We start from the raw sequence: 14,537 nt of genomic DNA, 5'->3' as shown, positions 1-14,537 counted from the left end.
TATTTTTATTCAGAAGAACTAGGAAAAAGAGTTCCCAGGAGCCAGAGAATGTGGGGAAATCCTGGTGAGGACAGAGCTGGAAGAGATCACCTACTTCTGTGTATGAAACAAAACAAGTCTTAGGCGGACCCCCAAGCAGTGAACTGTGAAAGAACCAAAGAAGCAAAGCAAAGATTTTGAGAACTGAACATGTATATAAACCCTGAGTGGCATATGCAAAGACAAACCCAAGCAGCACTATAAATGTTCTGAAAACTGAAAAGACAATCTCCCACAGAAAGTGAAACAAAATCCACACTTTGAAGCTAACTGGACTATTGCCTCCTAAAAAAAGCCCCTTCCACCTTAAAAAAAAAAAAAAAAAACATTATTTGGAGGAATTAACACGATCTCAAAGTCTCCTAAAAATGAAATTGTAGAGGATATAATCCAAAATTATTGGACATGTAAAGAACTAGCAAAATCTGATCAAATTTCAAGGGGAAATGCAATCAGCAGATGCCAATCCTGGAATAACCAGATACTAAAGTTATTAGGTAAGACTTTAAAGCAGCTATTATAAGCATCCTATAAGAGGTAAAAGTAGACACTCTTGAAATGAATAGAAAGATAGAAGTTCTCTGCAGAAAAGCAGAAAATAAAAAAGGACCAAATAGAAATTTTAGAACAAAAAAATGTGATATCTGAAATAAGTTCATAAGATGAGTACAATAGCAGAATGGAGATAACAGAGGGAAAAAAATCAGTAAACTTGAAGATTAATCAGTAGAAACTGTACAATATGAAGGACAGAGAGAAAGAAGATTGAAAAGATAAATGAAGAGAGTCTCACAGACCTGTGAGACACTATCAATAAACCTAACATTCAAGTAATTGGGTTTCCTGGAAGACAGGAGAAAGAGATTAGCGAAGAAAAAAATATTTAAAGAGATAATTGCTGAAACTGTCCCAAATTGTGTGAAAGATATAAATTTGCAGAATCCAGAAGGTCAATGAACCTAAACAGATAAATTCAAAGGAAGCTGTACCTACGTACAACATAATAAAACTGCTGGAAGCCAAAGAGAAAGAAAGAAATGCTAAAAGCCACTGGAGAAAATAACTGTAGTAAATTATTCAAATGACTGCAGATTTTTTATCAGAAAACACTGAGGCCAGAAGACAGTAGAACACCACCCTTAGAATGCTAAAAGGAAATAATTGTCAAATCAGAATAATATATTGTCTGAAAATACCCTTCAAGAATGAAGGTGAACAAAGACATTATCACATGAAGAGAAACTAAGCATTTATTGCCAGAAGACTTACCCTAAAGGAAATGCTAAAGGAAGTTCTTTAGGCTGCAGGTAAATGATACCAGAGGGAAAAATCTGGAACTTCAGGAATGAAGGATGAGCAATATAAATGGCAAATTTACATCTATGTAAATTGCAAATTTACATGATTTGTAAATTGTGTAAAAATAATAGACAATTTTCATATCTTAAGTTTTTAAAAGTATTGATGATTCTTGAAATAAAATATTATAATGCTGTCTGGGAAATTTTTAAATATTTGTAGTGTAATACATTTGACAAATATAACAGGGAGAGAGTAAAGGAACCTGTATGGTGGTAAGGCTTTTACAATTTACTTGAAGTGGTAAATATTAACTCTATTTATATTCTGAAAGATTGTGTGTATATTGCAATTCCTAGAAAATTACTATAATTATTCTACAAAGAGATATAGTCAAAAAGCTAACAGATAAATTAAAATGGAATACCAAAAAAGTCAAATAATTCAAAAGAATATAAGAAAGAGGGAACATTGGAACAACAACAACAATAAAAAACCACAGGGGACAAACAGAAAAATAACAAAGGGTAGATCTAAATACAATCATATTATATTAAGTGAAAATGATCTAAACACACCAGTTAAAAAATAAATTGTCAGGCTGGATGAAAAGACAAAACCCAATTATATGCTGTTTGTAAACTAACCCACTTTTTGTAAGAAACTCATTTTTAATATAATGATATAGACATATTAAATGTAAAATCATCTTAGAAATATACCATGCAAATACTAACAGAAAGAAAGCTGGAGTAGCCATGTTACTACCAGACAAAGTAGACTTTGAAACAAAGAAATTTATCAGGAATAAAGAAGGACATTATATCATGATAAAAGGGTCCATTCACTAAGAAGATATAGGAATTCTAAGGGCGTATGAACCTAACAACAGAGCTTCAAAACACATGGGAAAAAAAACTGATACAAATGAAAAGAGAAATAGATAAATCCTCAATTATACTTGGACATTTCATCACTCCTTTATCAGTAATCAATAGAACAAGAGAATATCAGCAAGAATATAGAAAAACAGACCAACATTATCAACCGTGTGACCTAATTAACATTTATATAACATTCCACCCAACAACAGCTGAATACATATTATTTTCAAATGTACATGAAACATTCACCAAGATAGGCCATATTTTGGGGGGTAAAACAAGCATTAACAATTACAAAAGGACTGAAAGCATTCGAAGTATGTTATCTGACCACAATGAAATTAAATAAGAAATCAATAACAAAAAGATACCTGGAAAAGTCCCAAGTATTTGGAAATCAAGCAACACACTACTAAATAACCCATAAATCAAAGAAGTAGTCTCCAGAGAAATTGGAAAATATTTTTAACTAAGTGAAAACGAAAATACAACATATCAAAATTTGTAAAATGCAGCTAAAGCATTGCTTAGAGGGAAATGAATAGCACTAAAGGATTTTATTAAAGAAGAAGAAGGTCTCAAAAATAACTATCTAAGCTTCCATCTTAAGAAACCAGAAAAAAAGAGAAAATTACAACCAAAACAAACAGAAGGAAATAAGTAATAAAGATGAGTAGAAATTAATTAAATTGAAAAAAGAAAAATAGAGACAAGCCACACACTAGGAGAAAATAATTACAAATCATATATATGATAAGACATTTCACCAAAGAACATATATCAATGGCCAATAAGAACACAAAATGATGTCCTAAATCATTAGTCATTAGAGAAATGCAAATTAAAACTACTAGTACTCACAAGAATGGCTATAATAGAAAAGACGACAATAACAAGTGTTGACAAGGATATTAAGGAACTGGAACCTTTATGTATGAATGATGGAAATATAAAATGGTACAGCCACTTTGGAAAATAGTTCTTCAGTTTCTTAAAATGTGAACCACAAATTTATCTTTAGACCCAGCAATTCTATTCCTACTCAATTTTTACTCAGGATACATGAAAGCACATGTCCATACAAAGAACTTGTACACAAATGTTCATAGCAGCTACCTTGATAATACCCCAAAAGTAGAAATAACTGAAAAAGAAACAAATGATTGACACATACAACATGGATGAACTCCAAATGCATTATGCCAAGTAAAAGAAGCCATATCTAAAGGCTGCATACCATACAATTCCACTTATGTGACATTCCGGAAACAGCAAAATGCCAGGACAGAAAACAGATCAATGGTTATCAGGAGTTAGGGGAGGAAGGGAGAAGATTTGACTATAGTGTTTGCATGAGGGACTTTTTTGTCAAGTGAGGGAACTACATGTGTTATTAATTTTGATGGTGATTATTCAACTCTATGAATTTTTCAAAACTCATGGAATTAAACAACAAAAAGAACGACTTTCACTAAATGAAAATTTAAATTTAAAAAAGTTTAATGTTTTATTTATGACTTTTCTTAGACTTCCAATTGTAAAGAATGGAATGGGAAAGTTCATTCTAGCCTTTTAATTTTAAAAATGGTAATTCTGTCTCCTTTGACCTACAGATCCTTCAGAGAACAATTATAAGATGACATCATAGAAATCTTGCCCATATTAAGTCTATTCCAGTCCTCATTTCTTAAAATACTGCCCATTCTATACCATTTGGACTTGGTTTCTACGTTATATATTTCTCTAACTTTTATATTGCAAGTGTTATCTCTCTGATAGACAGGGCACATACCATGACTTCTCATGCTTCTTTAACTATTATAGTGATGGAAATATCATAGAATTCTCAGTAATTCCTTCTGGGATAGAATGAAATGAAATAAAATGGATGTCACATGTTGGATAAACTAAAGTTATGGAATAAGAATAAGGTCCCCTATACCTCTAATAAGTAGTATTGCCCTCCAATTCTCAGATAACAAATTGATGCTCAGAGAGTTTAAGAAATTTGTCTAAGGTCACACAGGTAGAAAATGCAGAATGTGAGATTCAATTTGGGTACGCTGATCCATGAACTCTCCTTTAAAACAATGATCTCTACTCCATCCCATATCCCAGTGAACAGATTCTAGTGAAGCTTAATTGACAGCCTATTGACATTATAATACCAAAATATCAAAAGGAGGCTATAGTATTTCATAGATTCTTTAAGTCTTTGCTTCTTACAGAAGCTCAAAGGATTCGATCATAATCAGAGCTCTCTTATGACTAAAGAAGTTATCATATTATTTGGAAAGGGAACCAACCTTTGGACCCAAAAGTTCTGGCTCTTCTCCTTCCCAAATCTGTACCTTGGGAAATCCATAGGATTCATGCCCCTAAAATCAGGAAATTAGGGTAGGTGCTTTTGTTGGTGGGGATTCCTGGGAGGATTCTGAGGTAGAGATTAATATGCAAGAAGTTTATTAAGGAGTACCCTTGAGAACAACCACCTGTGGAAGAAAGGAAAGGAAGGCAAGATGGGGCAGAGGGAGATCTTGGGCTGCAATGTAATCTCCCTGAGGCCTCAGCCAAGTGATAGGAGCTCTGAAGCTGTGATAACCTTTCACAGTTATCCCAAGTTAGGTTAGAGGAGGGGAGACTGGGTATTTATACCTTCATGCCATAGTCATTGGATGTCAGATACACCAATTTGGGCAAGCTGGCTCTCTTTACTCAAAGCAATTCTGAAAAGGGCTGACAGCCAAGAGCTGACAGCAGCACTTCAGAAGGGCAGGAAGAAGTCTTTCATCCTGAAACGGGAATTTGAGTGGCACAATAGAGTGTCCCATACAGTGACCTCTAAAGTACCTTCCTATTCTGGCACTCTCTGAGCAGCCCTCATAGGCCATGAGGTGAATTTAAAATAGAGGGAAAACATTATGAAGACACAAGATATAAGGATCCTGGGATTTTGACACCATGCAACACCAACAGGTCTAGCCTGATTCTATCACTCTCATGTGAGAGGAAAGATGCTTTTTCCTGTTAAGCCACAGTTATTCTGAGTTTTAGGTCATTTGCCTCTTTGCCAACTCAAACTATTACAGAAATTTACGTTAATTGAGGGGTCAACAGAAGCCTCTAGGAGGGAGAAAGATCTTAGCCAAGATCTCAAGGACAAAAAGGAACCAGGCCTAGAAAAAGCAAGAGAAAAAAACAATCCTGGCATAAGGCACAGCTTATGCAAACATTTTGAGGCAGGAAAGAATACAGTATCTGAGAAGAACTAAAAGAAGGCCAGTATGGCTGATAATTTGTGAAAGAGGTGGGGAGTGGTACAAGATAAGATTGTAGACATAGAAAGGGGTCAAATCATAAACACTAGGAATTTAGATTTTACTCCAAGTATGAGAGGAGGCCACTGAAGGATTTTAAGCAAGGAAGAGCTTTGATCCAATTTGTACCTCCCCTTGGCAGCTGTGAATGACTGCCCCCCAGAGCCTGACTTCCAGTTGCCCCCCTCCAGCCTCTTTTGTTGATGTAACCTGAGCCCCTCCGGTAGTCCTCTTGGACAAGCTTCCTCCCAAGACACCTCAGAGGTTCTGAAAACCATCCTCGGTTTTGATAATTTGGTAAAAATATCCACAGAATTCATTGAAAGGTATTATACTCATGATTATGGTTTATCAAAGGAAAGAGATACAGATTTAAATTATCCGAGGAAGAAATGCATAGGGTAGACTCTAAGGAAGTACCAAAAGGAGAGCTTCCAATGTCTTTTCCCAGAGAACTCAGGACACATTGCTTTCCCAACATCGATGTGTGACAACATGCATGGAGTAGCACCAACCAGGGAAACTTGCCCAAGACTCAGCGTTCAGAATTTTTATTGGGGCTCCATTATGTAGGCATGATCTAGTGATTATGTACATGATTGATCTCAGTCTCCAGGTTGAGTGATACTGCATGACCCAAAGACCTGTCATAAATTACAAATGTTGGACTTGGGCATGGTCAGCCCCACCCTAAACCATACTGTCAGAATATCCAGTATGACCTCTGGCCCCAGACAAAAAAATACAATCTTATCAGATACAACAGTCCACAGATTGCTTAGAGATTGCTTCCCAGAAGCCAAGGGCAAGTATCAGACCCCTTTTTGAACCAGGTTAAATTCTACATACCTGCCCAGGACTTCTCATTTCAAGGTCCAGCTGGGGAAGAACCCACTTCCCAAGCTCACTCATGTGGTTGTCAGCAGGGTTCAGTTCCTTTGGACTGTTGGACTGATAGCCATAGTTCCCCACTGGCTGTTGACCAGAGTCTGCCCTCAGTTTTTGCATGTGGGCCTCCCTAATATGGCAGTTTACTGCATCAAAGTGAACAAGTCGAGAAGGCAAGAGGGAGAAACTGCTAGTGAGAGTGCTGGCAAGAAGGAACTCACAGTCTCTTGTAACCTAATCATGGAAGGGATGTGCCATAACTTTTCAACTTATTCTATTCATTAGTAGCAAGTCATTAGGTTCAGCCTACACTCAAGGGGAGAAGATTACACAAGAGCATGAATACAAGGTGGCAGAGATTATTGCGAGCCATGTTAGAAGCTGCCTACCACAGAAGGCTTAGGGAAAGAAGACAAGGAAAAGGAAGAGGCTGAAGGTAAGAAGAGGGGTAATTGATGAATCGAGCTCCTGGAAGTAGAAGGAAATGGAATGAGAGAACATGCAGGAGGGGAAGATGCCAAATATACAGAAAAATGAATGAGGATCCAGTATTAAATTTTCTTGGGCCAAGTTGTTTAGGGTACTATATGGTGTATTACATTGTTAATGACCCAATGCACTGAACAGCTACATGAAAATTCCTTTTACTATATAGGAAAATTGCTCCTTCTCAACTAACTAAACCTCCCAATTGCTACCAAAAATGTTATTTAAATCATAATATCTGTGTGGGGAGTAGCATTTCGGACACTAGAGTTCATTATCTCACAAAATCAGTGTAATAAAATACTGTGAGTCAACAGAAAGTCAACTAAAGGTGGGTTGTATACACAATTACAACAGATAGCTCACAGAGATAACCTAATATTTCCAATATTAGGACTAAAAGCCATAACTAATTCTAGTTATTTCAGTTTGTCTTCAATGATGGCCAATTGTATAATAAGATCATTAGAACTGGATTTAGTACTGGTCAGATTTTACTAAAAGGCTAAATCCAATTCTAAGCTTACAAGCAGTTACTATAAAGAGGTAAAGTGATCCTTTGTTTCATTTAAGGTATGAGGAAATGACCTTAAACTTTAAACAAGATTTCAATTAAAATGGTGATAAAATTTCTGATATTGAAGGCTTTAACCTTTGGGATATACTATATTCAGTTGAACTTATAAAAAGTTTCTGTACTAAAACTTTCATATTAAATTGTTTGACTTTGAGTCTGATACCTGAAAATGTAAGAATAGATTATCAAATAGATGGTTTGTAGATACATTTAAAAGGAAACAGCAAGTCAGAATGGATTCACTAATAATATGACTTTCAAATTCTATCATTTTACTCTCCTCCTGAATGTTGTTGGAGAAAATCACAAAACTACGCTGACTGAACTCTTACTTTTTTATCACAAATCTCCAATAGTCCCTTAACATTCCCAGACATTCCTACTACACTTCCCTAGTAAATATACCTTTTTCCTTGCCAATATGACCATGATCAATCTTTTCTCTCCTCAAATCTCCAATAACCACTCTTTCTTCTCATTTCCAGTTGATATGTCAGAGAGAAAACAGATGAAAGAAAGCAAAAACTCCCTCAACTTTCCACCATCCAGTTCACCAACTTCAGCTATCTTTATCTACATACCTTTCACTCTTTCTATTCATAAAAATTGTCCTTGAACCTAGTAGAGGCTGATATGTCATCTGTGTAGTGAATACCATCCTCTCTGGTCTTCTCAATGCCTGAAGCACTACAATCATTTCCCTTCTCTTCAGCATCATCAACTTTTCCTTTTATAGTTGATAACCACCATGACCTAGCAAACATGTTCTAATATTCCCTGTGTTGAAAACACCATCTCTTGAGCCCACACATCACCTGTCTGCCCTAATTTTCTTCTTCAACTTAAATTAAATTCCTGGGTAAAGTTTCTTATTTGCTGACTCACCTCTCCTTTTCTGTTCAACCCACTCCAATCTGACATTTTCCACCCCCTCCTCAACTGAAATGGCTTTTATCAACATCAATCAATAATGACCTACATCTTGTGAAATTCAATGGTTAATTTTTCTCTTATTATTCCACTTATAAGCAATAAGCAGCATTTGATGTAGATTAGTCATTCTTTCAAGAAATACATCTTTTGGTTTTCAGAACAGACATCAAACCACATTGCACACACTTTAGTTTTCTCCTGAGAACTGGCCTTACGTCCTGCTTTCTTTGCTTGAATCTCCCTGTTTACTAGCCCTTTGAATATCTAAAAGTTTTACAGTTTTAGCTATTACATTTAGGTCTCTGATAAATTTTGAGTTAAATTTTGTAAATAGTGTGAAGTCAAGGTCCAACTTCATTTTTTTTAGTATATCGATATCTAGTAGTTCTACCACCATTTGTTGAAAAGACTACAGACTATATTTTCATCATTGAATTACCTTTGCCAAAAGTCAATTGAGGATATATGTATGGGGGTCTATTTCTGGACTCTGTATTCTGTTCCATTGATTATGTCTATCCTTAGACAGATACCACACTGTTTCAATTATTGCAGCTTTATAGAGAGTCCTAAAATTAGGTACTGTGAATCTTCCAACACTGTTCTTATTGAAAATTGTTCTAGTTATTCTAGGCCCTTTGTATTTCCATATCCAATTTCTGAATGCATTTGTGAATTTCTCCAAAAGAAAAGACCACTGCGATTTTGGGCAGCATTCCTTTGAATTTGTAGATAAATTTTTGCAGAAATAATAGTGAGTCTTCCAATTCATTATCATGCTATATCTTCCTATTTAATTGGGTATTCTTAAATTTCTCAGCAATAGTTTCTAAGCCTCAGCATATAAAATCTTGTGCATAATTTGTTAAATTTACCTCTAAGTATTTTTGATTCTATTAACATGGTACCGCTTTTTAAATTAGAATTTCTTCATTGTTTGTCTATAAAAATACAATTTATTTTTGTATACTGTCATTGAGCCCTGTCACCTTGCTGAATTCATTATTAGTTCTAATAGCTGTTTTTATAGATTTTTAAGGATTTTCTACACAAATGATATAGAGTCATCTGAGAATAATGACAGTTTTACTTCCTCCTTTTGAATCAATATAACTTTTACTTCTTTCTCATCCTTGTGCATTGGTTAGCTAACTCCAGCACAATACTGAATAGAAGCAGAGGAAGCAGACACCCTTGCCAGGTTCTCAATCTAAATGATTTTCATGATATTAATAATAGGTTTGCCATAGTTGCCATTTATCAGGTTAGGGAAATTTTCTCCTATTCATAGTTTGCCAAGAGTTTTTATCATGAATGGCACACTAAATGAGTTTTGAAGTATTCTATCCTCTTCTATTTTCTGGAAGAGTTGGTATAAAATTGGTACTATTCCTTCCTTAAATGTTTGGGAGAATTCAATAGTAAAACCATCTGGTCAGTCCTGCAGTTTTCTTGAAAACATGCAGGTGTGGGTGTGGGTGGGTGTGGTGTGTGTGAGAGACAGAGAGAGAGAGAAATTTTTTAATTAAAGATTAAAATTACTATGATGGATATAGAGCTATTCAAGTTATCCTTTCCGTCTTTTGTGAGCTTTGGCAGTTGGTGTCTTTCAAGGAATTTGTCCATTGTATCTATGCTTATTGGCATAAAAATGTTCTTAACATCCTTATCCTTTTAATGTCTTTAGAATCTGTAGTAATGACAACTCTTTCTTTTTTTTAATACTTTATTTTTGGTGAGGAAGATGATCCTGAGCTAACAAATCTTGCTTTTTCTTTTCCTCTCCCGAAAGCCCCAGTGCATAGTTGTATATCCCAGTTGTAGGTCATTCTAGTTCTTCTATGTGGAATGCCTCCACAGCATGGCTTAGGTGAGCAGTGTGTAGGTCTCTACCCAGGATCTGAACCAGCGAACCCCAGGCTGCCCAAGTGGAGCATGCAAACTTAACCCCTCGGCCACAGGACTGGCCCCTTTAATTCTTGATATTGGCAATTTATGTCTTCTTTCTTTTCTTCTTGATCAGTCTGGCTAGAGGGTTTATCAATCATATTGATCTTTTCAAGGAACCAATTTTTGGTTCCTTGAAACTCTGTTCTTCTTCTGTTTCATTCCATTTATTTCTACTCTTTACTATTTCCTTCATTTTGCTTGCTTTGGCTTTGTTTTGCTGGGCTTTTTCTAATTTCTTAAGATAAATGTTTAAATTATTGAATTGAGTTCTTTATTCTTCTTTAATATAAGCAGTTAATGTATAAATTTTAACACATTTTCATTTTCATTTAATTCAAAATATTTTCTAATTTTCCTAGTGATTTCTTCTTTGATCAATGGGTTAATTAGAAATGTGTTACTTAATTTCAAAATAGAGTTTTTTTTCAGATATCTTTCTGTAGTTTGTTTTTAGTTTAATTTATTGTGGTCAGACAATATACTTCATATGCTTTTAAAGTTGATGACATTTTTTTCTGGCTCCGAATATGGTCTATCTTAGGGAATATTCCATGTGCACTCGTCAAGAACATATTCTACATTGTTGGGTTCCTCACCTATAAATGTCAATTAGGTCAAATTGGTTGGTAGTGCTGTTTAAGTCTTCTGTATCTCTATTCGTATTCTATCTTCTTGTTCCATCAGTTGCAGAGAGACAAGTATTGAAATCTCTAATTATTGATTTGAGTATTTCTCCTATAATAGTATTTTTCACTTTATTGAGTACAGTGAAACTCTGTTTTTTGATATATACACATTTAGTATTGTTATGCCTTCTTGATAAAACTGACCCTTCTGCCAGATTCACTCTTTATTCTTTTTCAGCCTTGACTTTTATAGATTGCACTCTTGCTCTCTGTTTTTAAATTGATTTTGGCCAATGAGAGACACTAGCTGGACACCGGAGTATGGAAGAAAAGATGTTTGGGTACTTAATCCTTCCAGCTCCTCCCTGCTGGGCTGCAGGTTGGTAGTGGCTATGTTCCTCTATGAAGGCACCATAGGTGACTATCAGGCAGGTGGCTGTCTCCTACAGTAATAAGTCTCCTTGGGCTCTGGTAATCTCTCTTTCCCCCTACCCCTCAGGCCTAAGGGTGATAATAACTCTATGATTAGTTCTGGGTGCTTCACCATCACTTTTTGTTTTCTGGTAACCCTGTCCACATCTTTGTAAACAGCCCTTTCACTAAGCACCCTTTAATAATCTCTCTTCAGTATGCCATTTGTTAACTGCTGGGGATTCTTACTGATATAACATGTGCTGTAGTACTAGCTTAAATTATTTATGTAGAAATTATTTGGTTCTTCCCATCCTACTCACTGGTTCAACCAAGTTCATCACTCAACATCAGGCACTTGAAAAAGCAAAAAGGGGTCTATTTGGATGTTTTCATTAGAGGAAGAAGAAATAATGACTATCTGTTAACTCTTAAACACATTGCCAGCGCCCCAAATTCTCATACCTAGGCACTGTTTCTTAGGGATTGTTGTAGATGATACTATGTGACATGCTAGACTCCCCATGGACCAGAAATGAGCTGCAGTGGTCCCTCGTTAAGCATCAGGTCTCATGGTACAGGAGCTGCAGACATAGCGCTCACCACAGCAGCCCTAGGTTGCAGTCGGAATAGAGATCGTATTGTGTTTTTTTCCCACTTCATCTCATTTGTCAGAAAATGTGCGGTATTTGGTTTTAAACAGAGGAATTATGATAGGTTCCCTATACAGGAGTTAAACGCAGGACAAACGGTATTGCGGAGGAATGGACAATGGCGAATGCTTAAAATTCTACGGCAGGGCATTAGAATGAGAAATTCTCATGTTTTTCTTGAATCTGAAGACAGTGATATGCTGAAATGTGTTACCTCCGATTTAGATCGAAAGATCTTTTGAGGAGTAGATTTTTTTGAAAAATTTACAAAAGATGAAAAAGCTGAGAATAGGCTATACTTTACAAAAGCGTCCAGGTTTAGGGGACTTAAACCCGTCCAGAAGTGTTGCAAAAAAGAGGAGCAACAGTCTTCTACCGAAAGCCAAAACCATCTGACCTACTCAGTGTTTCCATACACCGGATTAGCCTCATTTTTGCAATTGCCTGGATGAACAATAGGCATCCTCGCTCTCAACAAGAGTGGCCAGCACCAGCGCCAGAAGAAGAGGGGATGGCGCGGCTCTGGGTGTGAAGGAGACACCCGCTCGGGACTCACAGGACCAGGGCTCTTTCCTCAAGCTCTGCCCGAGGATAACCCCGCTGTCCCTAGGCCTTGCTCACCTCAGCCTCCGTATCAGTTTTGTTTCCCATCGAGGCCCCGCCTTCCGGCCGGACGCACCAATTAAAGCTCCAAAACAGACAGAAAGAAAGAAAAGGCGTATCGCGCGCCGCGCTCCTGGCCGGCAGACTCTCGCGAGAACTCGCAGAGCGCGGGCGATTCCTGTGGAGACTTCGCGAGCGGACCTCCGGGGGCGGGCCGCGCCGTAGCCCCGCCCTTCCTGAGCGCGGGCGCGCCGTGGCGGGAATTTTGCATGGTTCGGACTCCGAACCCCACGGACTCCGGGGCTTGGTCAAGACCCCCTGGGCGGATGTCGGGGACTGAAAGTGTGAGCAGGTACGACGTGCACCAAACAAGGGGTGCTCGGTGCACAAGACGCCGACTTCTCTCGCCCTGTGCCCGCCCCGCGCCGGCTGCTGCCCTGTGCGGACCTGCCGGGGCTTGACCCCCGGCTGGGAGGGAGTGGGGATGGCGCCGGGCCCTCCTGATCCCGCCCCGAGTCTGCAAGGGAGCTTTCCAAGACCCTGCCGGCTCGGTGCGGTTCAGTAATGGAGCCGAGGGCACAGGTCGAGGCGGGCTCGGGAGTTGTAGCTGGATCTGTCCTGCAGACATCTTTTCCTCTTCACCCTGTCCCGGCCTGCAGGCTCCGACCTAGGAGGAATTTTAAGTTTCTGCCGCAGCCTGTCGGGGATGCATTCCGTCTGAGTTCTGGCAGCCTCGATCTCAGGGAGTCGGTGGAGGGGAGTTGTTGAGATTTGGCTTCCCGGTTATTTTCTTTGTGCTGGGGAACGTTTTGGGAACTTTATGAGGTCACCCCATGCTCTCGGCCCGCCTCACTTCCAGGGATCGCATCACAACTTATTTGGAGCCCTTAATGACAATTCTAATGAACCCCAAACATTTCAGGACATGAATTAAACAATGGATGACTGTTCTGCTGCGTCGACGTTCCTGACCGACAGCTTGGAATTAGAGCTGGGGACAGAATGGTGCAAACCTCCTTGCTTTTCTTGTGCTTTTGACGACAGAGGAGGAGGAAAACATTTTTCTGGAGAGTCCTACCTTTCCAGCGGAGCCCTTAAGCGGTAGGTAAAAACTCAGACTTGCTTTTTCCCTCATCAGATTTTTCTTCAGTTTGTTAGGAACGTTATTTAATTAAGATTTCAGTCAAACTTTGATGTTCAAGCCATGTTTTTGTAAATCGGCTTGGTGTATTATACGGATGCAAGCTTTTAGCTCTGTTACTGGTTTCCTGCTTACGACGTACCTAAAAGGGTTTTGGATATGAGGAACTTCCGTGCTACGTGATGTCCTCTTACCTCACTGCTACTTCAGTTTTCGGGGAGGGAGCTGGCCACTAACTTCCCTTTTACTTAAAGTGAATTCTGAACTACCTGAGCTTTTTGAAATATTTCCTTCCAAAACATGAAATAATATTCCGGAGCTTCTCAGTAATTCTTAAGTAAGACACATTTTTTGTTGCCCAAGTTTCTTCTAATTCTCTGTGTCTACACATATAGAAGTCTTACAGATTTACTTTTTTTTGGAAACTTTCTAATAAATGCCCCAGATTGTGTAAGTCCACAGGAATGGTATTCTTCAAAGTTCTTGCCTTGGGCAGATGTACACATATTGTAGTAAAACTGCTGTTGCTGAAATATTTTGGGAATACTTGCTGAACCAATTTCAGTCATAATGGAAACCATTTTTGTTGATTTTATAGTTGTACCTTGTTTGAGATGTTAAAAGGGATTACACAGAATAACTTCTAGCTATTTTAAAGTTAAATGTCCCCTCAAAGGATGAAATTCTACAACTGAAGACCACTATTGAAGACAGGCAAAAGTATGTTCCC

The 14,537-nt window shown here is 37.9% G+C and overlaps 1 protein-coding gene across 4 annotated transcripts in view; it reads left to right on the top strand.

Moving 5' to 3' along the window:
* Positions 1 to 12,801: 12,801 nt before the first annotated feature.
* MMS22L (MMS22 like, DNA repair protein) overlaps positions 12,802 to 14,537 on the top strand; it is a 124,588-nt gene continuing 122,852 nt past the window's right edge. For 2 of the 4 annotated variants that reach the window (XM_070556706.1, XM_070556704.1), the window contains exons 1-2: positions 12,872 to 13,018; positions 13,589 to 13,767. In XM_070556706.1, the coding sequence (XP_070412807.1) occupies positions 13,604 to 13,767 (164 nt within the window). In that variant the 5' untranslated portion in view covers positions 12,872 to 13,018; positions 13,589 to 13,603. Of the gene's footprint in view, positions 13,019 to 13,588; positions 13,768 to 14,537 lie in introns of all 4 variants that reach the window. The other 2 variants (XM_008515934.2, XM_070556705.1) reach the window with 2 other exon arrangements.

The sequence above is a fragment of the Equus przewalskii genome, chromosome 9 (assembly GCF_037783145.1).
Source record: "Equus przewalskii isolate Varuska chromosome 9, EquPr2, whole genome shotgun sequence".
NCBI lineage: Eukaryota > Metazoa > Chordata > Mammalia > Perissodactyla > Equidae > Equus > Equus przewalskii.
This window is presented reverse-complemented; position numbering and strand designations above follow the sequence as displayed.